This window comes from Coloeus monedula, assembly GCF_965178545.1.
Source record: "Coloeus monedula genome assembly, chromosome: 3".
Lineage (NCBI taxonomy): Eukaryota > Metazoa > Chordata > Aves > Passeriformes > Corvidae > Coloeus > Coloeus monedula.
Window position 1 is genome coordinate 84,550,214 of NC_138783.1, and position 24,679 is coordinate 84,574,892.

The 24,679-nt window shown below is 43.0% G+C and overlaps 1 protein-coding gene across 2 annotated transcripts; it reads left to right on the forward strand.

Moving 5' to 3' along the window:
- The first annotated feature begins 2,008 nt into the window (after positions 1-2,008).
- ZBED1 (zinc finger BED-type containing 1) lies at positions 2,009-14,481 on the forward strand. Of its 2 annotated transcripts, none has more exons than XM_082277393.1 (3): positions 2,009-2,119; positions 9,100-11,187; positions 14,391-14,481. In XM_082277393.1, exons 2-3 carry the CDS (start codon positions 9,151-9,153, stop codon positions 14,397-14,399), a joined length of 2,046 nt encoding a protein of 681 aa, XP_082133519.1. In that variant the 5' UTR covers positions 2,009-2,119; positions 9,100-9,150; the 3' UTR covers positions 14,400-14,481. The 2 variants fall into 2 exon arrangements, with proteins under 2 accessions (XP_082133519.1, XP_082133518.1); XM_082277392.1 differs by having other exon boundaries at positions 9,100-11,276; positions 14,391-14,477.
- The last annotated feature ends 10,198 nt before the right edge of the window (positions 14,482-24,679 follow it).

The following is a 24,679-nucleotide window of genomic DNA, read 5'->3' on the forward strand; positions in this document are numbered from 1 at the left end:
TTATAAGACAATATTTGAAAAGAATCAAAGACCTACAGCCTTTTGTAATTATTTTCATTTCTCATGCCCCATAAGCCTTTAGAAAAAAATAATATATTGTTGGAAAAAAATTTCCTTATCCTTTCTGTGAAGCTCTACTCATGAACCATGGAGGGCTGAAAATCATTGTTGACACCCTGAGAAAAAGTAGTGGGTCCAGTAAGACTGTAATGTTAACCCATTAGTTTTCCCTAAGTTAGTCTAATTCTTTGGATAGCATAAAAAATGACATAGAATGAAAAAAGAGGAGTATTTATTGCAGTAGCTTGAATATGCATCAATTGATTTTCTTATATTAGAAAACCTGAGAAAGTATGGTTTATTTATATACAGATTGTGTAAATACACTGTAGGCAACAATTTAATGTTGAAAGGGCTTTCATTAATGGTGTAGTTCTGAGAAAAGGATGTAAAGCAACATAAAAGAGTTGAGATTTGACTTTTACTGAGATAAGTTGAAAGAATAATTCACCTTTACTAAATGTGTTTCTTCTTTCATGTTGTTTTGTGTTGCTCTTTCTACTGCTCCACGCATGCTTGCAAAAAGTATCCATTAGGAATGAATCCCTCATTGATGTGACTTCATGATGTCTATTACTTATGTTTGTCTAATTCTATGTGTTAATAAAGAAAAATAATCATCAGAGATCCATAAAATTAAATGGTTGGTTTTATCCTGGAGCAACTACACACCATGCTTTTTCTTGATATGTATTTCTAACAGAAGACATGAAGTCAGTTCTGCTGAGCAATGTAATCTGATACTGAAAAAGTATGTTGTTAATTGTATTGTTTTTTTAGAAAGTATGGAGTGGGGTTTTTTTAAAGGCTAGGAGATTACATTTCAAACACACTTCCAGAACTTTGTACGGCTTCTCATCTTTCTCAAAGACAAAAAGTTACCTAAAGATTTAAAATTGAATATATGGGCCAACGTCTCCTATTGTGCAATGACTGATTTTTGGTTTGTATCGATACTGAGGGTAATCTGGATTTTTGAAAACCCCCGGTTCTGTGAATGAAAATCACGACATCAGGGCTAGGCGCTGTATTTCCTGTAGCCGAAACCAGCCACCTACCAGAAGAAGTGGTAGACAGGAGTTTTAGATAGATAGTTTCTGTCCCGAGTACTCGGACTAAGTACTCAAACTAAGGCTGAGGATTGAAAACTGACAACAGGAAACCTTCGAGATATAGCATGCGATATACCAGTAATCATTGTAAAGAAGGTCTTCGTCAGACAGGTGTAGAATTCCGGCTCCTGAGGCAGGAAGGCTCCGTACACTGAGCTGCATTTGGAGAAATCGGTATCTGCAACTGAGACCTCGAGATGAGTAAGCCTGAGGGATGCCCGAGATGTCAGAGGCCGTGCCCAGACCCAGCGACGCCGCAGCAGCCCCTCATTTGTGCCAGAGTGAAGGGAAATGGTGAGACAACCCGACGAGCGTTTTCAGCTACGGGATCCTGAAGCAACGCCGTGTGCTTCACTCCGCCTAGGCACTGACTGCCTGTAGCTGTCACAGACCGGGCAGCAAGAGCCTCTGTGCCCAACCCCGGCGGCCTCACCGGGCGGGCTGTCACACCGCCACCGCCGCCCCCCTCGCTGCTCCGTCGCGCCCGCCGCCCCTCTCCGTCTCCCCCTGCCCAGCTTCCCGGCCGTCCCGGCGGGGGCCGAGCCGCCGCGCCGTCGTTGCCGTTGCCGTTGCCGTTGCCGCCGCCGCCGAGGCCGGTCCGCCCGCCGCCGCCCCTTCCCTTCCCCCGCCACCGCACATGCCCAGAAGGGCGGGAGCCGCAGCGAGCCCGGGCGCTGCTTGTGACAGCGGCGGCGCTTTCCCTTCCGTGGGTGGGTGGGGGCCGCGTCGCGCCCCCCGGCCCGGCCCGGCGGAAACACCGCGCCGGCCGCCTGCTCGCCCAGTGCCTTCCCCGCCGCGCCCTGAGCCTGCTGCCGCCGCGGGGCGGGAGGCGGCCATGTCGCTATTGTCTGCGCTGGTGCCCTTGCTCCGGGTGTACTGCATCGGCCTCCGCGTCATCCTGCACCAGCTGCGCCGCCGCTTCCAGCCGCGCTGCCCCCCGGCCTCAGGTGAGCACTGCAGCCGGCGCCGCGGGGCGGGGCGGGGCGGCTCCGGGCCGGGGGGCGGCAGCCCCCGCCGCGAAGAGGGGAAAGTTTGCCGCGCCTCCCCCCACCCACCGCGGGCAGGCGGCAGTTCCGGGGCCCTGGGGCCGAGACCGCGCGGCCCAGATGGGAGCGGCGGACAGTGAAGAGAAGGGAAGGGAAGGAGAGGAGAGGACAGGGCAGGGCAGCCGCGACCTTGGCTGTAGCGCGGGGCGCCCGGCCCGTGCCGCATCCCCCGCAGCGGGGCAGGGGCTGAGGCACCGCGGCGGCCCGGGCACGGGCGCCGCCGCTGGGCTCCTCCCCTGCTCCCCTTCGCCCGGCCGAGCAGGACCCGCCGCACCGCCCGAGGGCAGCGGCCCCGGGGGGCTGCGACTGGCGGGGCGCCCTCCCCGCCCCCGACGCACCCCGCCCTCGCTGCCGGAGCCGGGCCCCGGCCCCACCGCCCCGTCCGGCCCCCGGGCCGCGGCCGCCCCGGACGCGGGGCGGGGCGGGGTGGGGGGCCGGGCCCAGGACGGGCGCCTGGCTGCACGGCGGCCTGACTGTGGCCTCTCGAGGCAGCGTGGGGGCTTCGTGGGCCGGGGGTCCCCGCTTCTCCTCTTCCTCTCTTTGGCTCTCTGACAGTGTTTCCTGAGACCTCGGCTCAGACCCGCGCGGGCGCTCCCTCCCTCAGCTCAGGTAGGTGCTTGGAAGGCGGGTAGCGGCGGGCAGCTTCCCCCGGCCGGGGTTCTCTTGGCGCTGCCACCCGCTGTGCCCCCACCCCGCTGGGGCGGCCGGGACCGCCGGTTTCGGCCTCCCTGTCCCGACTGCTCCAGGAGGGGAACGTACCTGTGCTCCAAAATCTTAGTATTTGACACCGGCTGTCGCTCGCTGATAGCTTTTAAGCTGACAAGTGAGTGACACTTGTAGGTTTTCTAAGGGACTTCAGGTTAGTCGTTGTTTGAGAAGTTGAGAAGTTAGGTTTTTTCAGTGATTTGGATCAGCAGCATGTTAAATGCTGACTTAGGGGAAACTTTGAGTTTGCCAGAAAAACAACAATCTGCTCACATTAGTCTCGAAGACTCTAAAACGTTTCTGAGTTTATAAACTTAGAGCAAGCTATGAGTTTGGACAGATGTGTAGGTTATCATCAGAGCTGAGCATACCACTAGCATTGAAGTCTCTGCCTTTAACTTTCTGTCCTTATCCGCAAGTAAGCTTTTGTGGCCCTGTTGATATTTTTAACCAGAGGAACAGTAAAAAAAGTAATATTGAGAGGCCGAGTGTTTCAGTAAGGAGTTCAGGCAGATGAGGATATTGGCATAGAGAATATCTGAAGTACTGGGAAGGAGATGGAACAAGTACACCACATGATAGGAGAGTATTTGTTCTTCTTATCACATGTGGCATCGTTGGGTAGCATTTTGTCTACTTTTTGTTCATTCCTTATTCTTCTGCTGGATGAGATTTCTCATTCTCAAAAGGCAGCAATAAAACCTGCAAACAAACGAGACGACCCTGGTGACAAAAAGGGCAGATGTGCATATGGTTTGAAGTCATCTGAGCATTTTTCTAGCATTAGCGTTTCTTGGCAGAGGAAATTTGGGTATTTTGCCTAGGGTGTGTAACACTTTCCAAATCTTTTTTCGAACCACAGAGAAATAGCATGACAAAAATATGACCCAGTGTTTTGTTGCAGTCTGCTATTGAATAAAAAGGTGTTGAATTTGGAAATGCCGGAGGAAGGCGGTGAAGATCCAACCTGGGAAATGTCACTTGCCTAAGTGGTACCAAGGCAGATTTGACAGATGTGAAAAGTTTTCTTTTAGCCCTAACTTGGGATGGTTTTTTTTCCAAGGACAAGTGGTTTTGTTCTCAGCTAGTTGTTTGCATGCAGTTCCCTCTTGGCAGTTACGTGCTGCCATGCTTTGACTCGCTGTGTCCAGCCATTGCTTAAAGAAGTGATTCACCTTAACAACTGGAACCTTTTTACCCAGATGAACCTCGTTTCCATAATAACTTCAAAATAGTGATGTCAGTGCAACAAAAAGCAAAAGTGTTACTAGAACAAGCTTGGATCAGTAAACTACAATTTCTGTAAGAAAATCCTGAGTACCTTTTTCAGACAGTACTCTAGAAAGGTGTATATGTTTAAAATGTTCTGTATCTTTTTGAGGGGGTGTCCATAACTCTCACAAGCACAGGCATTTTATTGTAAGAATGCCTTCCTGGGGAAAGCTTGGAGTGGCAAAGTGGGGCTGAGAAGGACAGGACAGGGAGGCAGAGATAGGTATTCCTCTGATCCTGGCTTCCTTCACCTCAGTTTCCATGTCAGACTTCCCACTCTCTGTACAGCAGCAGTGCAGATCTCATTTGGAAGATTTAACAGAGAGAGATGCCTGTTGGCTTGTCCTTTAGCTTTGTGGATGAGTAAAGGGTTCTGGTCTCTGTGCAGCCCTTCTGCCTCTGAATTTTCCAAGAAAAGCTTGCTTTCATTTCCTTTTTGTGAAGAAGTGCTCAGGATTTTAATCCAAGTAAACTAGTTTCACTTTTATTTTTCCTTATCCTTACTTAAGAGTTGCGTGCTCTTGGCACATGTGCTTTTAAACGTGACACATGTATTCTTTCACATCCTACTGGAGTTCATCTGATTTTTGTAGATGGGATTCAAGACAGTTTTTTGGGGAAAGACTTTGATCTCTGAAATCTAAGTTCAGTGCAAAAACTTGGTAATTGTTTCGAGTTGCAAACTGAAAAGATAGTAGCATTCTCTATTCAAGAGAATGTCCCCCACCTCAACACAGAGTAGGAAAGTTGACCTAAAATTCTGATCTTGAAGCTCAGGGAAGGGAAATACAGAGCTGGGACTATTAAACAGTGTGTGCAGTCACCGATTGCTTTGCTAACTAAAATCAGCATAGAGGAAAGTGCAGAAATAAAGGGGAACTTAAGTTAAAAACATTTCTCCAAGTACTAATTGCATAAACAGTATGACTGCTAATATGTAGTTTTAGTGTTCAGTGGTTTAAACTATTAATAGTTTCCTTAGAAATTACTGCTTGGACTTCTTTACAGGGCTTAATCTTAATTAATTGGAGGGAATTAAAAAAAGCTCTGCACGACTAAAGTTCTTGATTAAAACAGCTTTTTAAAAACACAAATCTAATCAGTGGATTGATAAAAGATAAACTAATATTAATTGTGACACCAGGATATTACCAGTGGAAATATGATCACCAAAAGTCATCCTACTGATAAGAAAAATGGTTCATATAATTAAAAGCTGCTCAAAGAATTTATTTGGCATCTTTCTTCTGCATTTTTTCTTCTACTGTACATATCTCATTGAAATTTGGTAGGAGGAACCTAAATGCTGAGTGTTATGTAGTAGTGTTGAAGTCTTTTTAGTTAAATTTGGAACATGTAATATGTAGAAAACTGTATCTGAAGAAGGTGGTAATGTGGATTAAGTTCAGGAGACCTTAAAGGTGACTCCTGTTCTTCTTAAAAATGATTGAAATTTCATACATGTATTTTATTTCCCCAATTGTTAGTTACTCAGTATCCTCATTTGTACTAAGTTTCCTTACAGTTAATTGTGAAATGTTGATTTAGGATCATGCATCTCTTAATTTTGATTCATATTTTGAGGGCCCTTACTTTATATGAGTAAAGCATAGTGAGAGACTGAGCACTTCCTGCTCAAAGCTGTGTGAGCTCCAGGTTCTAAATCATCCAGAGATGAGTAGAGAAGTGACCAGGTAGGAAGGATTGATGGCAGGCAAAGATGCAGTTTCATCTAGCAGTTAAACCTTCTTCCCACGCATGCCCCTAAAAGAGTTATTAAGTTAGTTTTAGAATGAGGAATCACTTGCTTTATGGTTGCCCTTGTGCTGACTGAGACAAAGGTTGTGGGACAAGGATACCCACAGGGTGCCATTGCTGTGCATGCACAGGGAGGTAGAGCTAAGGTTGCAGGGTGTCTGCACACCCATTTCCTCACATTCTCGTGCTTGGTTTCACAATCTGAGTGACTCTTGTGTGGGTTTTGAACCAATTTTCTTCGCCACTGGGGAAACCGAGCCCTGCCTGCGAGGGTAGTACGGCTGCCCTCCACGACACAAGTCATCACTAGCATTATTATTTTGGCCCAAGGCCTGCCCTAGAGAGAGAAGTCCTGGGTTTGTGTTAGGAGAATGAGATGGGTGGTCTGAGAGTTATGAGGAGACAGCACAGCCTGGCCCAAGAACAGCAGGGATGAGGTGCTAGGGCCAGAAAGTCTGGACTCTTCCTTCTCCTCCTCCTCCTGTGGCAGCTGAGCTCACTGGAAAGCCATCAGGGGATCCTCTCTGCCGGCTCTTAGAAGCCTTGCCTCAGTACTGGCTGATGGTGTTGGCCAGCTGTATGGAGGAAGCAAGGGAAAGAAACAGCAGCTTCTCCAAAGGTGCTCTCCTGTGCGTGGTAATTCAGGGTTGCTGTTGTTTTTGCCAGGAGTTGACTCTGAGCACTGTTTCACTGAAAGTGGAAAAGTTTACCTCTTCTTGGAGAGAAAAGAGAAGTGTGGGGTTTTTGGTTTGTGTTCATAATGCCAGTTATGCTGTATAGCACTCAGTGAGAGGCAGAGATGATTAGCAGTTTATATTTGAGCTATCATGACAGCTGAAGTGTATTTTGCAGCATCCTACTAAAGGCTGTGTAGACTGGCATATCCTTAGCTGTGACAATGCTGCTCTGGGCCACTACTGCCAAGTGCCTGATACATCGCAGAACGATGGCAAAGCTGTGACATACATAAGAATGAAGAGTGGGGTGAGACTGTAACACTCCCGTACTCTGAAATAACTTCTACTTTATCAGTTGGTGATGAACTTTTTATGATCCAAGGTGTGTCATACTAATTTTAAATACTAAAGGGGCATCAACTCTTTTATTACAGTGCCTTCCTCCTTACTTTCAGGAATTACCAGGTAACTGCAGAGGAAACTCTTAAGATTTAATGAAATGCCATGAGCCTCTGTGCTTTCTCGAGATAACATGTCATGGATTGAAATGGAGGAATCTAAAAGCTATGATAATATGTATCGATATGACATGTCTTGTCAGTGCACTATCTGATGCCATGGCAGGGTTACCTCATTGCACATTACACCACTTGGTCTTTCAAAATCATCAGTTTTTGTGGGATTGCATACCTTGGTGCTGTTGATATGCACATGTTTGGAATTAGGCAGCATTACCATGTTGAATCAATAGTTTATCCTGGCAACTTAAAGGCACTGAATGAATCACAGTAGAAGGCATGCTAGTAGGCAGAACATTGCCCCTCCCTCAGGAAAAACCCCAAAGTGTCTACACCCAGAAGTAAATCTTCAGAAAAAATCCAATAAAATGCTTGCCCTGCATCTCTCATTCTGCTTCTAAACCAACAGCTGTGTTTAGATAAATATGTTTGGTATTGGTTAACCTGTGTTTGGTTTTCCGTTCAAGACATTCAGAAAATGTTGCAAAATAGCAGCTATAGTTCAGAGAGAAAATTGGTTTTTTTGGGAATGTTCACCAACAACACAAAGCACCCCAGGGAAGCTTGCACATGTACTTGGTTTTTTTTTTTTTAATATTCCCTTGCAGCAATATGAAAAAGTCAGATTGTTTCTTCCTGCCCTAACCAGCCAGTCTTGCCACCTGAGGATTTCTGGGCTTGGGCACAGGTGCAGCTCCCAAGGAGCAGAGAAGTAGCAGTGCCATTGTTTTCAGTCTGATGCTCCTCAGGTTCCTCTCCTGTTCTCTTTCTCTGCATTTTTGTGGAGGAGGCTGCATCTATGTTTACCTAATGTCTTCCTTCTCTTTTCCAATGCTGGCCAAGGCCGTGGAAAAGGGCTTGTTGCTGTCACAGTGGTGTGGAAGAAATAGGGAAGTGTCAGGGTGCAATTGCACTGTGCTGTGACTTGGCTTTTTGGTGAAGTGAGATCAGCTCTGGTGGGTGCCAGCTGCCAGCACTGTTCACAGAGACACTGTAGGCCTCAAGTGTGTGACTACACAAGAAGTTTTCCTGTGCAGATAATCAAGGTACAGATTGCCAAGTCTTGCCTTATCACCACACTCATCTCTAGTGTCATCCCCTCCCAACTTTTGTAGCCTTTTGAAGAAAATGCAGCAAAATTATTTTCCAGCTGATGTGCATAATAACATTTATTAGTGCTTCCCTGTCTGCTTTCCCTGTAATTATAATGCACTATTATTCCAGGAACCAGGATTGTGAACTAGTACTTCAGGAGATGACTTTGATTTCAGAAAGAGAAGGACAGGAAAGGTGTCAGACGTATTGTTGAGCTGCATGTAGGTTCAAGCTCCTTTTCATTTTATTTCAGTCAGAAATCATCTTTACATTTGAGAGGAGCAGATTATTGCCATAATTTGCACCTCAGATTTTTTATTATGTTGTTTTTTTTTTTTTAAAGCAAAAGCTGGAACAGTTAGATCAAACTAACAGAACTTCTTTCAAAATAAACAAACAAGAAAACCTTTGCTCCTTCAGTGCCAGGTTTCAATTGAAATAAATGTTAACAGCGAAGTTCAGTAATTCTTTGGCAAGAGGATGTTGGTCTAGTTCTAACTTAAGAGGCAGGAAAATTCTGTAGCAGAAGACCAGTTTTTGTGACAGTAAGTTATCAAGTCTGTGGTGGTGGTTATGCTTTCTCTACCCAGAATTATGAAATTCCAGAAAAAAAGATTTACTCACGTCTTCTAGCTCAGTTTCACAGCAGAATGGGATATATTAAAACCCTTTTTAATTTTTGGCAATCCAATGGGCTTCTTGTAGGTCACACTTCCTGCATATTTTATCTTTAAATTTGCAAATGTAATTAGTGATTAGGTTTCTTGATACATTCACAGAAACGCTGATTTCACATAGTTGAGTGTGGTCAAACTTGTGCTTTCTCATTGTATCTTTATCTTACTGCCTTTATCAGGTACTCATTAATGAGTGAAGGATCAAAAGGTGGGACGGTGGCCAAGAAGCAATGGAGAATAAAAGTTTAGAAGGTTCCCCATCAGACCTAAAGTTAGTGGCTCACCCGAGAGCAAAGAGTAAAGTGTGGAAGTACTTTGGGTTTGATACCAATGCAGAAGGATGCATATTACAGTGGAAGAAGATCTACTGCCGTATTTGCATGGCACAGATTGCCTATTCAGGAAACACGTCCAACCTTTCCTACCACCTTGAGAAAAATCACCCTGATGAATTCTGTGAGTTTGTGAAAAGTAACACTGAGCAAATGAGGGAAGCCTTTGCCACAGCATTTTCAAAAATCAAGCCGGAGTCATCACAGCAGGTTGTTCAAGATAGCCTCATCATGAAGACCTACCAGAACTATGAAAACAAAAAACATCAGGAACTGACATCTGCAGTCATCAGCTTAATTTGCGAGGGCATGTATCCAGCCTCCATCGTTGATGAACCTACCTTCAAGGCCCTCTTGAGAACAGCGGACCCCAGGTATGAACTTCCGAGCCGGAAGTACTTCTGTACAAAAGCGATTCCTGAAAAGTACAGTGCTATTAGAGAAATTGTGCTGAAAGAGCTCACTGAGGTTCTGTGGTGTGGCATATCCACGGACATGTGGAGGAGCGAAAACCAGAACAGGTCATATGTAACCGTGGCAGTTCACTTTCTCAGCAGCAGTCCTGCCAACTGCCTGGCTGTGAACTCACGGTGTTTGAAAACATTCGAAGTACCAGAGGATAACACTGCAGAGACCATTACACGAGTTCTTTATGAAACATTCATTGAGTGGGGGATCAATACAAAAGTCTTTGGTGCTACAACAGATTACAGTAAAGACATTGTGAAAGCTTGCTCTCTCCTAGATATTCCCGTACAGATGCCTTGTTTGGGGCACACTTTTAATGCAGGAATACAACAAGCTTTTCAGCTCCCCAAACTCTGCAACCTTCTTGCCAGGTGCCGAAAGCTAGTGGAGTATTTTCAGCAGTCTACGGTCGCAATGTACATGCTGAGCGAAAAGCAGAAGCAGCAGAATATTCTCCACTGCATGCTGGTAAGCGACCGTGTTTCCTGGTGGGGAAGCACGCTCGCTATGCTGCAGCGCCTCAAGGAGCAGCAGTTTGTCATTGCGGCTGTTCTCGTGGAGGACAGCAACAACCACCACCTCATGCTGGAATCCAGTGAGTGGAATACAATCGAAGGGCTGGTGGAGCTGCTCCAGCCTTTCAAGCAGGTTGCAGAGATGATGTCTGCTTCAAAGTACCCGACGATAAGTATGGTGAAGCCACTTCTTCACATGCTTCTGAATACTACTCTGAACATCAAAGAGAACGATTTGAAAGAAATCAGCATGGCAAAGGAGGTGATTGCTAAAGAGTTGTCAACCACCTACCAGCACACACCTGAGATAGACATGTTTCTCAATGTTGCAACTTTCTTGGATCCCCGCTACAAGAAACTGCCTTTTCTTTCAGCCTTTGAAAGGCAGCAGGTGGAAAACAGAGTGGTGGAAGAAGCAAAAAGCCTGCTGGAGAAAGTAAAAGAAAATAGCTTTAGAGCTGAAGAGAAATTCTTCACTGTTTCAGAAGAGCCCCCTATGAAAAAAATCATCATCTCCTCTACTCCTCCTCCTACCAGTGTCATCAACAACATGCTTGCAGAGATCTTTTGCCAGACAGGAGGCGTGGAAGACCAGGAGGAATGGCATGCTCAAATCGTTGAGGAGTTGAGCAACTTCAAGTCACAAAAGGTCCTCGGTTTGAATGAGGACCCATTGAAGTGGTGGTCTGACAGACTAGCGCTGTTTCCAGTTTTACCAAAGGTTCTTCAAAAATACTGGTGTATTCTGGCCACAAGGGTCTTCCCTGAACGCCTTTTTGGTTCTTCTGCTAATGTTGTGAGTGCAAAGAGAAACCGGTTAGCCCCGGCTCATGTGGATGAGCAGATCTTTTTGTATGAAAACAGTCGGAATGGGTCTGAGGCAGAACCGGAGGACGAAGACGAAGGAGAGTGGGGTTTGGAACAGGAACAGATTTTTAATTTAAATGACTCGGTAAACATAAATAATAATTTCTTTAATATTCGAGACAGTGGGTTTGTTTAACAGGACTGCTGCGGTACATTTAATAACAAAGAGAAAAGGTATTTGTCTTAAGTTACCAAAAATTCTTCTGTTTTGTGCTATGAATGCTGTAAATATTGAACAGTTGTAACAAACTTGATTTAGCTTCCATTGTCTGTGTTTTTCCCACTGTCTTAAAACATGAATGACTTGTGATTAAACAGCACTGAAATGAATGAGGAAATAAATTCTACAAAGACCGTGGTTTCTGACTGTGGCCCAGATTTCAGAAAGCACTTATCCATGTGCTTCCTATCCACTTGTTTCAGTGGGAGACAAACACATGCTTATGTGCTTTCTATCGTAAAATTATTTTCCTGAGTTAGGACCTTGAGGAAATTTTTAAAATTTATGCCTCCATTTGTAAATCCTGTGTGACTCAGGATGCTAGCTTTAAATTTTGGATTTTAAAATGTTTTTAAAATCCATAAGTCTGAGCAGTGAGTATTTTTAGAATATATTGTTGCTATGGAATGAAAAAAGATCTTGAGCCTGATTTTCACTACCTCATGTCTTAGGTCTGCTCTATGCTAGAAAAGTTCAGCTGGGATAATTCTGTTGGTTAGGGGACTGATGTGTTATTATTTTAACTGATACTGTGCTGGCATAGGCTGTAGTTTGGATGCATTTATACTAGGATAATTTATTTTCCTTTCCAGTGCGGTGTAAACGATACAAACACTTTTAAACTGGTATTGCTGTGTCCACATTAGTCCAGTTTTACCATTTAACTGCAGCTAAATGGCAAAATTGGTTTTTTGTTTGTTTTGCTTTGTGTCTAAGCAAGCCCTGATTGTAGTCTCTTGTGCTTTTGCAAAGTGGTAACCAAGTGTGGGGTTGAGGCAATGTTGTGTTACCTTCACCTTGGGCCGATGCCGTGGCTGATGCCACATGGTGTGTAGCAGGCAAGGCATCAGCCCTTTGGTAAGGGAGGGAGGGAGAGAGGGATGGAGAGGGCAGGGAGATGTCTACAGGCCACAGGTCTAACAGTTTGTCTGTGTTATAAAATCCTTAACATCTTCATTTAATGGGGACTTGGCCCAGGGTAGCTAGAAAATTTTGTTGGCAAGAAGAGCAAAATAAAAAGCTTTAATATTATGTAAATATATTTAAAAGAAGGGGACCCCTCCATTTCCTCACATGTATTTAGTGAGTCTTTAAAATTGTTTTTTATTCCATTAGCACTTAAAAACTTTTTTCTCATCTCTTTTTGATTCAGTTTGTAGAGTGAGCTTTAGTCCAATCCAGTCTAATGTTTGAGTACTGTTTCCGATTAGTTGTGTGTTGTAACTGCTCCCTTTGTGTCTCTAAGCATAAGTGTTTTAATCCCTTTTGAGAACTTGACAAACACGAAAAAAGAAAGGAAACCAACCTGAGACCCTCCCCCATCTCTTTTGAAATACTGCAGGTCATAAACATGATTAGAGTTTACCCTAGACACAAAGTAGGATGCACCAGCTTTTTTCTCTGAGGTGCAGTGGAGGAGTCTTGGCATTTTCCGGTTACAATCGAGGTTTGCTTGGGATTTTATTTCTGTTACTGGTGTCTCACCACCCCCACCCCCCCGGTGTTAGTCTACAACTATGTTAAACAATATCTGTCTGTTACTGTTCTGGAGGAAGAAGGCTGGGGTTTTTTCATCACAGTGGCACCCATGGACATTGGGTTGTAAAAAAGGCACAGACAGCAGGAACATACAAAAATGAGAATGGCAATGGAATTGAATCTATTGCCAAACTTTGTTTATGGTTTGGTTTAATAGTTTTTGGAAGTTTGAGGCCTCTGTGTTCTTTGTAGGTGGTGGGAACAGGTGGGTGAGTGAGGAGGGAGGACAGAAGTTAGACTGAAGGAACAGGAAGCAAGTAATCACAAACTACATAAACAAAAATGTTTAAGCCTGGGAAAAATGCTGTTAGCAGGTGGTGCGGTCTGTGTTTGGCTGTTAGTAAGCCTGGGGTTTCTCTTTACAGCCCCCTGAAAACTGATTTGCACTTGTACAAAGTACACGCACCGTGCATCCTGTTGCATGTTGCTCCTCTTCACATCCACTGAAGAGGTGTATGTGATTGCCCAAGGTGCAAAACGCAGAATCCCGCGGGTGTGTAAGCTATCTGTGTGGGCAACAAAGTCAAGTTACAAAAGGGAGTGAGATACCTGAGCTCCTGTGACACCCCAGCAATCTGCCAGGAAGACCTCTTGGTTTTTATGGCCATCACTTGCAGCAGCTGTTACCACCACTGCAAGCCCTCCCTCCAGGAGCTGCACAAATGCTGGTGCAAAGTGTGTGGATCTTGTCTTAGATGAGCGTAATGTAACGCTGTGCCCTCACAACCAAGGCAAAGCCCAGAGCACCGCTCCCCTGGTCCGCACTTGGCCTTCCCCTGTTGGCAGCATTGTATTCATCTTCGTCCTCCTAGGGCTGAACAAAAACAGTGATGCTTACAAGCAGTTTTAACGAGATCAGTGCAATGCACTACTCTCTTCCTTCCAGCTTCTTTTTATTTTTTGGTATCCAAAATAAAATTGTAGTCGGTTCCATTGATGTGTCTCAACATTCTTTTAAAAAAAGGAGAAGAAAAAGAAAAAAAAGGAGCAAAACCACTGTTAGTCTTACCCATTGTCTGTGAGATTTTTATTTAATGTTCTAAGCCTGGAATATTGTTAAATAAACCAGAAAAATAAGTTAGTTACTAGATTATTTGTCTGATGTGTGGTCATATCTGCAGCACTTTATGACTTTGAACTCTTCCGCAACAGGGGGAGGTTGTATTCTGAGGATTTAAAGCTATGCATTTATTTTCCTTTTGATCTTGTAAGTTATTTTTTAAAAATGCTGTATAAATCTTTTGGATTAAAAAAAATGAGGATGAAAAATGTTGGAAGTTTAGATGATTTCTGTTGCTTAAATACGTGTGGTGTTTTTCATTTATTGACAAGATTTTCTGTTGTTTAGTTGGGTGGAGAAGGAAAATTGCAGAGCTGTTTTAAATATTGCTACAACTTGAGTTAACCCTGATGTTACTGCCAAGGGTGGGCCCAGAACACATTTCCTAATAATGCTACTAAGTCAACTTTGTTTATGTTTCTTGACAGCTACGTTGAATCCACAGCCTAACCTTTCCTTTTCTCTTCAGTACGGCTGAGACATCTTTTTGAAGGGGCAATAGAGGAACGAACTGCAACTTTTGAGTGCTTTCATGCTGAAAAAGTGAATTTTTGAACAGGTTCTCAAAGTACGTACTCTGTGTCAAAAGAAGAATAGCCCTTTGTCACCAACTAGATGTTGCAAATTCAGGGTTGAAAGTCGATGGGCTAGGTGAGGTTTCTTGGGGTAACAGTTTAACTAAAGGGTGTTTTGTGTTTCTGACCAACCCTTGTACGCATTTCGCCTCCTTCTGCCATCAGGGATTATGTGAAGACAAAGAGAAAAGCCTGAACCATACTGAAGTTGAAAAGGTGAATTTTTCCAGCAAACAATGTCTGAAATGCTTTGGTTTAAATGAGGGCAATAAAGTTTTGTATTATTTATGGAAAGGGTGTATTGTTTTAAGTTTCTATTGCAGCAGTCTCTTAGATTATTTTCAAGCGTTTTCTTTAACCAATGTCATGGTGTCCAATTAGCTTTACAGGAGCTTTTGTAAGCAGGCAGGAATATTAAAAGCAAAAGAAACACAAATTGATTATTTTTAATATTTTATAGGACTTCTGAAAACTTAAAAGTGATGTGTAGTTCTTGATTTTTGTCCTTTTCGTGTGACAGCTTAAAAAGAAGGGGCTGCGTGAGGACATCATTTCTGAAGGAGGGGAACTGCATGGCTATGAACACAGAAGTAGTGTATTTTACATATTCCATGACAGCTGGGTAAAGGAAACTTTATGTTGGAAAAATTACATTTTAATCTCTGCACACCATACTCCTTTTGGTAGTCTCCATTTCTGAGTGTCCTTCTGAAGATCTGGTGATCCTGGTTCTGGTGGTGTTATCTAGTCTAGTCTGTCTTTTTATCTCCACTGAAAGGACTTTCCTGGCCTCTTAAGTTTTGTGGCTTTTTTTTTTTGCTTTGGACCAGACTGTATGGTCTGTCTTGCCATATCTCCTCCAAATTAATTTCTGCTAAATTCAAAACATTTTTAGGGGACATAGGGAAATTGCGGAAATTGGTTTTGTGTTTTTAGTAACATTATTTGGTGCTGTAGAGAGAACTTAAAGATACAGCTTAATTTTATGTTTGCCTTAAGAGCACATCAGTAAAGCATGTCTTAATGCTATTATTTAAACTGATTTCAAAACATCTCGCAGTTTATAATGCTACCATTTTTGCATACAAAAGAATTCCCTTTATTTATTGAAATTATTGAAAAATAAAAATCAATTAAATTGATTTTTACTGCTCTTACAGTCCCTTTCATTTTAACCCAATCCTGAAGTTGGGTTAAAATGCCCCAAGTTGAATTGAATTTAGCATTAAAAAAATGGAAAAAAAGAAAAACAAACCACTGTCTTTGAGCTCACCTTGTGTTTTAAAAACACAATTTGATTTAGATCTTTTTAAAAATTCAAAGGCTGTTGCAGCAACTAATTTCAAATGAGAACTTGGAATTGTTAAAATATTAAGATTTTTGAGCATTTCTGTTGACATTTCCACACTGAGTGGTATTGATTTCTCTTGCTTCCAGAAGATCACAAAAGTGATGCTGCCATCTGCAGTGCTTTGAAATGGTGATCAGATGTATTTTTTTTCAGAGGTTTTGAAAAGGTGCAGCACCAGGTGCTGCACTGGTGTTGTGGTTTCCTTGCATCACAATTAGTACTTACTTCCAGTTACTTGAGTTTATCAAATCCTCTGTCCTGTCCTCTCTCCCTGGCCCTGCCTGAGCAGAATGCCATGTGGGAGCAGTAGGGAGGAGAACTCCAGCTTCTTTTCTTATAGAGAGACTTCTTGGAGAGCAGATAAAATTCAGTTTAAAATGAGTTTCAACTACGTTCTTATTCCAGTCTGCTGGGGCTACAGCACCTGTGCCATGGTGTGAAAAGGCAGAGCCAATGATTCCTCTCCCCACAGTGATGTGCACTGGAACACATGGCTCAACTGGACCAAAATTGCCTATGTAAGGGGAATATGCTGAGGAATTGAACTCAGCACAGCTAGGAAGCTACACTCAGAGTCAAAGGCATAATAAGCATGTCAGGGTAGAAATAGTATCTGTGCTGGTCTCCTTAGATGGTGGTTTAAGGTACCGTAAAAAGATACTGGTTTGTGGTCCAGGCTGAAGCTGTGCCTGGGAAATTTTGTGATTATTCAAATAGTTATGTGTTTAATACTGACACAGAAAAGAGTGTTCTGTGACATTTAAATAAATATTTTATATAGACAGTAAAGCTACATTTCCTATTTGGTAGATATTTTGGGGGTAACATTTAGAGTGGTTTTCCTGGAGTAAATGCCATGGTCAGAGGTACACCAAGATTCAGCTATCAGAAGCAGTAGGGCAGTCCTGTTTGTAAGTATAACCGAGACAGGAGGGAATACTTTTATTTGAAATAAGTGAGAAATGTTGTCTTTATTTTAACGCTCTTAGGTAGAAGACTAATTAAAATGCATCCGTAAATGTTTGTGATAGCCTAATAATTCAGATATATCTGTAGAGAATTAATCCCTTTGTTTTACTTAGTTCACTGAAAATATGACTGTATTTGTCCATAGCTGCATGCGCATGATGTCATGTTCAACAGTGCTTCCCCAAACAATGCAGAGTAAGGTTATTTTTAAAAAGGCAGTTTCTTTGATTACATGCAATCTTCTGTCTGTTCGTTGTCCCCAAATACTTGCAGTTAGGATAGAAAAATTAGTTTTTTATTTCTCCAATGGATAGTGCTTTGCTTTTAAATTTGAGACATTTTGTGTATCACTGTGTCTTTACAGACACTGAAATTGAAAGGGTTTAATTCTCCTTTTTTTGTTTTTGTTTTTTTTGTTTGCTTTTTTTCTCATGAGTCATCAGTGAGGTTTACAGTGATAGGAATTTGCAGTCATAACAAGGAAGATGTCAAGTCAGCATCAGGAGAGCTCATGCCAGAAACATCCCGTCCCATGTGAATGCTGTGCTCCAAGGGAAACCTTCATCTTCTCAAACATGACCTTCTGATGTGTGTGTGAGAGAAAAATAAAGTGCTTTTGCAAGCCATGCACTGTTCTGTTTTATGGGTGATGGTGCAGTTTGGTGTGAGTTTGTGCTCGGGATGCACTTCGTGGTTTGGCACCAAATAAAAGTTTATTGAGCACACAGCAGAACTTACGTGAGCAGATTACAATTAAATGTGAAAAATATGATCGCTTTACTTATGGGAACAGACAGGAAGTGGGTCCATTGAGGGAAAATACTGAAATTTTATCAGGAGTCTGCAATTCCTGTCCGAGATCCTGATAGCATTTAAAAAATGCTAAATGACTAACCTTCCTGTAGTCTGACATTTCAGAACTCTGTAAAACGGTTGTTTTACACACTTCTTGTGTTCAGATGCTGCTGGCAATGAGCTCTGTTAGCTTTGAAAAACTCTTGCGCTCCCAAATGGCCAGGGAGGAGTTTTCATTATGGAGATATTGGAGAAGAAGGGAAATTGAAGATCTTACTGTGACCTGTCCTCTAGCCTGTGGGAGCCTGGGCTGAAGGGACTGTTTCTGGATGGTATTTTAACACGTTGTTCTACGTAGATAAACCTTCACGTGCAGTCCAAGAACTTGCCACTGATTGTAAATCTGGCTGGTTCCAAGGGCGCGAGTGCTGGTGAGAGAGCTGGTCTTGTGGATGAGTGGAGCCACCTGTGTGCAGCATGTATCCCCTCTATCCCTCATTCTAAGCCCCACCTTATTTCCTGTGCAGGCAGTAAGTACGTTGGTGCTGTTCTTCGCTGTGTTATTTGCTGTGTGCCTCTTGTATCCCAAGTGTAAGAATAGGAGAACGTGACCTGTGTGTTTTCAAGCCTTGGTGAAGGTAGGCAGAAGTTCACCTGCACTGTTCATGGTTTGCTGCCTGGTTTGCATGAGCAGTGGGTTAAGGATAATAACAGTGTTATTTACCCCGTGGTGCTGGGAATGCGGGACTGGCATTGCTGCTCGGAGATTCTTGCGTACCTGCTGAGAGAAATGAAGTGAGAAAAGCACAGCCTTGAGCTGTTGTATCTAAAGGTATGACTCAACACCCAAGTGGGCCTAAAGTGCTTGCATGAACTAGTTCTGCTGTAGTCTTGCAGACAAACCACCTTGTTCATGCCCTGCCCACTGCCCCTTCATAAAAGTTCACAAAGATTTCACAGTTCTTTTTGGACAGATAAATTCAGAGATAATACATGAAACTATTTGTCAGTTGTTAAGATTGCATACACTTTTTGTGCCTTTTTTGGCAAAGCATGCTAGAGCTGATGGGAGATAAAGTTCTTATTTTATCCCAGAGACAGCTCTTCCTACAGTGAGGGGATCAGCTCAGTCTGCAAAGTTGATTTGTTGGCTGCACTTCTGCCTTTTCTCTAGGCTGTTTAGGAAAGTTGCTGTGCTCCACAGAGGGAAAAACAGATTCCTCCAGAATGTTTTCCCTGTGTTTTTGTGTTGCTGGGGCTGCTTTCTGGTCTGCACATGCCTGAAGGAAGGGGATGGGCCAGGCCTTTTGCCCTGATTCTGCTTCTTCCCTGGGCCGGTTGGCCACCTCAAGAAGAAGATTGTGCAGAAGGTGACACTCCCGGGTGATAAGTTTGCAAACACCAGGACTACAAAATGATTAATTCATTTTATATTTATATTTAGGCTAAGATTAAAATGATACAAAATGTGGCCTAAAAAAAGTGTCTGCAGAACCCATGCACTAAGTCTTTGACTTAGGTATCCAAATAAGATTTAGAGGCCTTAACTCCAAAAGCAATCAATCCATTTTGCATGCTGTGTCTTCAGACCCTCTAAAAATGCTGGCATCACAAGTGTGTCTCTTTTAATATCTTTTAAATAATGGTATTTTGGGTAGACTGTGTATGAAATGCAAACCACTTTTTTATTTTTTGTGTGTCCATTTTGTCTTCCATTGTGCTTCAAAGGTTAGTAGCCACAGAATTATTCTGTCTAAAAGCTATTGGAACACTTCAGGTACAAAATGTAGGTGAGCTTCAGAAGTAAGAGAAATATTCTCTCTCATAAGCTGGAAGGCTTAATTATTCTGTTGTCAAAAGAGGCAATTGTAACTGCATTTTACCAAAATATGGGAGAATGTGAAGGGTAATATTTACATTTTTTCAGTAAAATTCTGAGTAAAAGGCTTAAATGTAAGCACCTCCCTTTGTGCCCTTACCTGCATCATAGCAATATGGAACAAGACCTGTGGTATTTTAGTGAGGGTGCAAATGAAAGAACAACCCTCTTTATTCTGCTTGTGAGGATGTTTCAGTTTCGATGATTTAGTCGTAACAAGAATAAAATCAACAGTTTTAGCAGATGTGAATGAGCATTTCTATTGCATGGTCCTTCCTTCCTCGATAAACAGGAACTTATGCTCCTTTGTTAATGTAGAACAAAGGAAAGGAGGCAAATGGGGGTACAATATTATAGGTGGAAGGTTGGGTGTTTGCTTTGTGCTCATGCAGCTGAAGCAGTGATGGATTTCAGAGCCAGGTGATGGACTCTGTTAATGCATTTGAGTCTAAAGATGGGCAGAAGGTATCTTTGCAAAGGATATATGGTCTTTGTCTACAAGACTGCGCTATGCCAAGCAAAGGCTGGTTGTGTAAATTCGAACTTCTGCCCTCTCCTAATCTCTGCGGTTTTGGGGCTGTTTAGCCTAAAATCTTCTTGTGGTGATAGAGGTAGTTCTGTTAGTTTTAGCATCTTGCTGCTAATGATGAGATGCTGCAACTTATGAAAATGAGCTAGAAAATGTAATTGTTCCTTTATTCCACTCAGCCACACTTCAGCTGGAGGCACTGGAGGTTATAGAAGACTCAGGTGAGGAATGTAAGAGCTTTACCGACAGGGCAGTTGGGTGGATGAAGGTCTTGAGTCATGCAGGACCTTGTGTGGACTCCACCATGAGATTGCCTGTGTAGGACAAGTTGCATAACCAGAAGTCTCATTTGGTTTAGATGTGAGTGCTGAAGCAGCCTCATAACGTTTTGCAAGGCCAGAAGGCAGGTGGAAGTATTCACAGACCCCATGAGTTGTTTTTAGAGATATTTTTGTAGTAGATAAGTAGTAAGTCAGTTTTCTTAGACCATGAAAATACTGTCCCATCACAAATGATTTACTTGGGGGCTCCCTTGCACAGTGCTGGAGTAGTGTTGAAGTTCCATGGACACTGATGTGTGATTCTCAGTTCAAGTCAGCTGTGGTATAAGGTTTTAATGCATTGAACAAATGCATTCTTAGGAAATACTTCCATATCTGTGTCACTAAGGTTATGTGCCTTGCCTTACAGACAGGACAAGGTTCCAGATTTGTGCAGTTAAGAGTAAAAATGTTAAATATCCACACACACATGCAGTACTCTCTTGCTGTTTGCAGAAACTGTCTCCTGCCAGTTTCAAGCTTTCTATCCTCGAAGTTTCTAAATTACAGGTGTCATTAAAGACAGTGATTTTGGGTTTGTGGCTTTATCATACTGTGTGAATTACTGCATTAAAGTTGCAGATGTGGTGGATATAGCAAGATTCAAATGGGCATATTACCAGCAAGGAAAAAGCAATATTTGAGAGCTGCGGTTCCCAAAGCAGATAACCAAAAAGGTGGGGAGGTTCTGCTTCACATGAGGATTGCTTTTAAGAAAAAAGAAAATGACATATTTTTGTAATAAAATGATGACATTTATTTTCATTTCATTGTATTTGTGCTCTGCTAGAAGAGCTTTGATACTTCACAGAACATTCATTGGGCAAGAAAATGACATTCCCCATCCTACTCATAACATCTCTGAGTTGTGTAAAGCTGAGTTAGAGTGCCTGGCTCTGATACACTTCTGCTTTTGGTTGTGTGCCTGTTTTCTGCCAGAGTATGATTTCTGGGACATGGACATTTTGCCATCCGAGGGAATGCCTAGCCATGATTGCTAACATTGCTCAATACTTTAAATTAGCCTGTAGAGGGAAAAAAAAAAAAAGGAAAATTGGACCAAAAAAATGTGCTGAACTTGTTTCTGAAAGACGACCTCAAGGGAATAGTTAAAACCTTTCTTTTTTTTCTTGTTGGCACACAGGTAACACTGGTAACATGATTGATATAACTAAACACCCTTTTGACTCTCTGAGCAAAGAGTCATCCCGGTAAGCTCTGCACCGAGTTACCCTCTGGTGTGAACTTCACAGGTGTGAGGAAACCAAGTCATGCCAAATCAAAGCAAAGCTCTGCCGCCTCCTGACCTTGCATCTCACGCTGGTGTTTCTCTTGTGTACAAACCAGGGACTGAAGTTAATGAACGTTATGAGTGTTCAATGCGTTCGGGATTAAGTTTTTAATCTGCTATGCTGTGGGCAAGGGTTTGATTACCAGCTCCGGCTGCGCAGGTGTGATGTGCTGCGGCAGGAGGCAGGGGATGCTCCGTGTTAGCCATTTGTACCGAAACTGCTGGTTAGGGCCCAAAGGCCATGTTCTTTACAAAGCCAGCCCAGAAGATGTACTCTGTTCTAGGAAGGCTATTTTTAAAACAGAAACAGATAGTTCTGTATAACAGTGTTTTTTAACAAGAATGTCAACCAGTCCTGACTAAGGAAATTACAGATGAGTTGGCATCAGACCTCATTCTTTAAAAAAAGTTCAGTAGTACCACTGCAAATGTCTTATGAAGTCTGCAACAATCTAAGAATTACACAGAATGGAAAGACAGTAAACAAAACATTACTGGCACTATACTTTCTGCAGACCAGGACTGACACAGTGATGACCTTGTAATTTTTTTACTGAATGTATCCCAGTGACAAGGGTGCCTGCCGAGCAGTAGCTGTTGTCTTTCTGGCAATTGAATATAACCTCAGTAACTGGAAATTGAACATTTGTGCTATGAAATGCTTCTTCTAGCTGATGTACAAGGACTTCTTGGACCTATTTTTCCAAAATAACATATTTTTAATGAATAAAGTCATCCAGTTGAATACAGATTTCAGCTAGTCTGCCTGCTGGAGTGTTTTCATGGTAATTAATACCACCACCTTTATATGCCAGTCTTACTTGTGCATTCCTAACTGGAATCACTGCATTGCATGGCATATCATTTTAACATTAAATAGTCTGCTGAAAATTAGTAGGAAAAAGGTCAAGAAATGCAAAATCCGTGTTCTCTCAATGATGCTGTACTTCCTAATTATATGATACAGATATTTGAAGAACAACTAATTTGAGTCAGAAGCAAGTGTCAAGAGCTGCAAATGCTGCCATTCGTAGTGCCTACTAGGTGCTAGCAGAGTTCCTTGCACTTGGTTGTAGGCATGAGTTCTTCCTGTGGCTTCTCATGGGTTGCTTTTTTGGAGTCAACTATTAATGACATTGTGTGTAGTCATCCAGCACTCCAAAGAGGAAAGGGATATTTGAAGAAAGAGGGTGTAAACAATACAGGTGGATGTTATTGAGGCCTGGACTTCAGTTTGAGCATAACCCTGTTAGGGTTGTACTACAGTAGCATTTGGACTTGTTTATGCACTAATATAATGACCTTTTTTGGGATTTTTGCTATTAATTGTATCTTCTATCCATCTCTTTCACATCAATTTTCAGAGTGTTTTTTTTTTCTCAGTATTCACACATTGCTACTAGTCATAAAGTATTCTAGTGAGGCACAAGTGAAAACCGTGATTTTTTGCCAGTCATCTAATCCAATTATCAAAGTATTTGTTTTCTTCCCTAAAGAAGAAAAAATGTATAAATACCCACATGTGTATACAGAAAATGATTGCAATTTAGCAATGAAGTCCAGTTTTTTCAGTCCAGATTCTTCCAAAATGCCACCCTCTGCTGTAAAGAACAAAGTCATCTTTGCAAGTTTGGTCTGGCTGACATCTGGCTTTGCTGGGAACTGTGGGGACAGGGACTGAGGCTGGGTGGCTCAGTGAGCAGCGTGTGTCTGGCTGTTTTGCTGGCAGCCTCTCTGCAGGCGTGATCTGTTCCTTGCAAAGGCATCAGGGTGTGTGTCAAAATGGCTTTGCAGTGTGCTGCTCTGGCTTGGCACATGGAGGCTTGGAGGGGAGATGCTGAGACCTCTTCTTCCTGCCCAGTCCCTGACACATGCAACTACAAAAGGGTTGAGTAAATAAAGGGCTGGCAAAGTGCCTGTGCTCCCTAGAGAAATGTCGCTGCTGTCACAGGAGTGTAGGTGATGTCATCCTGGTCAGTTGTTCTGGATGTTGCTCTTTGTACTGACAGTGGTCCCATGTGCCTCAGGTTTGACTGCAGCTACTGGTTTTTAGCTTGAACGCTTGTCTTCTCCAGGATAGACCTGCATGGGGCTGGCTGTGCTGGTGTACTCCATGCTGAGCAAAGCACTCCCCTGTAAAGGTACCACAAAGATCAGCAGGGCAGCACTTGCAGAACAGCTTATTCAGTAAGATAATGTTTTCTGTTTCCCAAAGCAAAAGAGGGAATGCTGATCATCGCCTGAAGCAGAGTTTGGGCTTTTGCTGGGACAGCAGCACTGGTCACAGACTGCATGAGAATGCAGGCATGTTGGCCAGATGTCCTAGCATGCTTTGGGAGGGAGGTAGAACTGTGGCCGAAGTGAAGGTGGTGTGACCCTCAGCACTGCTGGATTTTTTGCATGGATAGTTGCAAAGCTTCAAGTGCAATAACAAAGGAAAAGCTGATATAAGGGCTGCAGTAGCTGCTTCTGCAGCTTGCAGAGTTGGCAGAGGCTCACTTTTCTCTTCTTGGAAGAAGCTGTTTACCTTTCACCTTCTGTATCCCCAGGATTTTTTTCTGAGAGAGATGCTAACTGCTGTCAAAGCCCCACTGGAGAACCGAGTGTGAGTGGGCTGGCTGTTTACACTGTGTGTTACAGGGGGCTGATGGAGATGTAAGGCTGGAGTCTGGAATAGAAATTGCACTTTAGGGTCATATCCTTGAAATCACCTGGATGTTAGTGCACAGTGTAAGACATGTGTTTCGAATGTCTTGCATATTTATAGAAAAAGGCCTAGAGAGAAAAGTATTGGAAACAGCAGAGATCTGCCAAACAAGCCACTGCAAGCTTTTGGGCTTTTATTCCTCAAGCTCTTTTTTTTTTCCCTCCCCTTGATATGTTTAAATTGCTAAGTTCCTTTATGCTTCTTAAAAAGAAAGCTTCATTCAAATTATTTTAATTATTTAACACCCAACAGATGTGAGCTGTAACTTTTTGCTGTTTAGTGTGAGGTGGAGTAAAAGTGCTGTGTGTGTAGTCAACCATCGTCTATTGGCTTAGAATCATA

Excerpts from the sequence above, each read along its gene's own strand:
- ZBED1 (XM_082277392.1), top strand. The coding sequence starts at position 9,151 with ATGGAGAATAAAAGTTTAGAAGGTTCCCCATCAGACCTAAAGTTAGTG.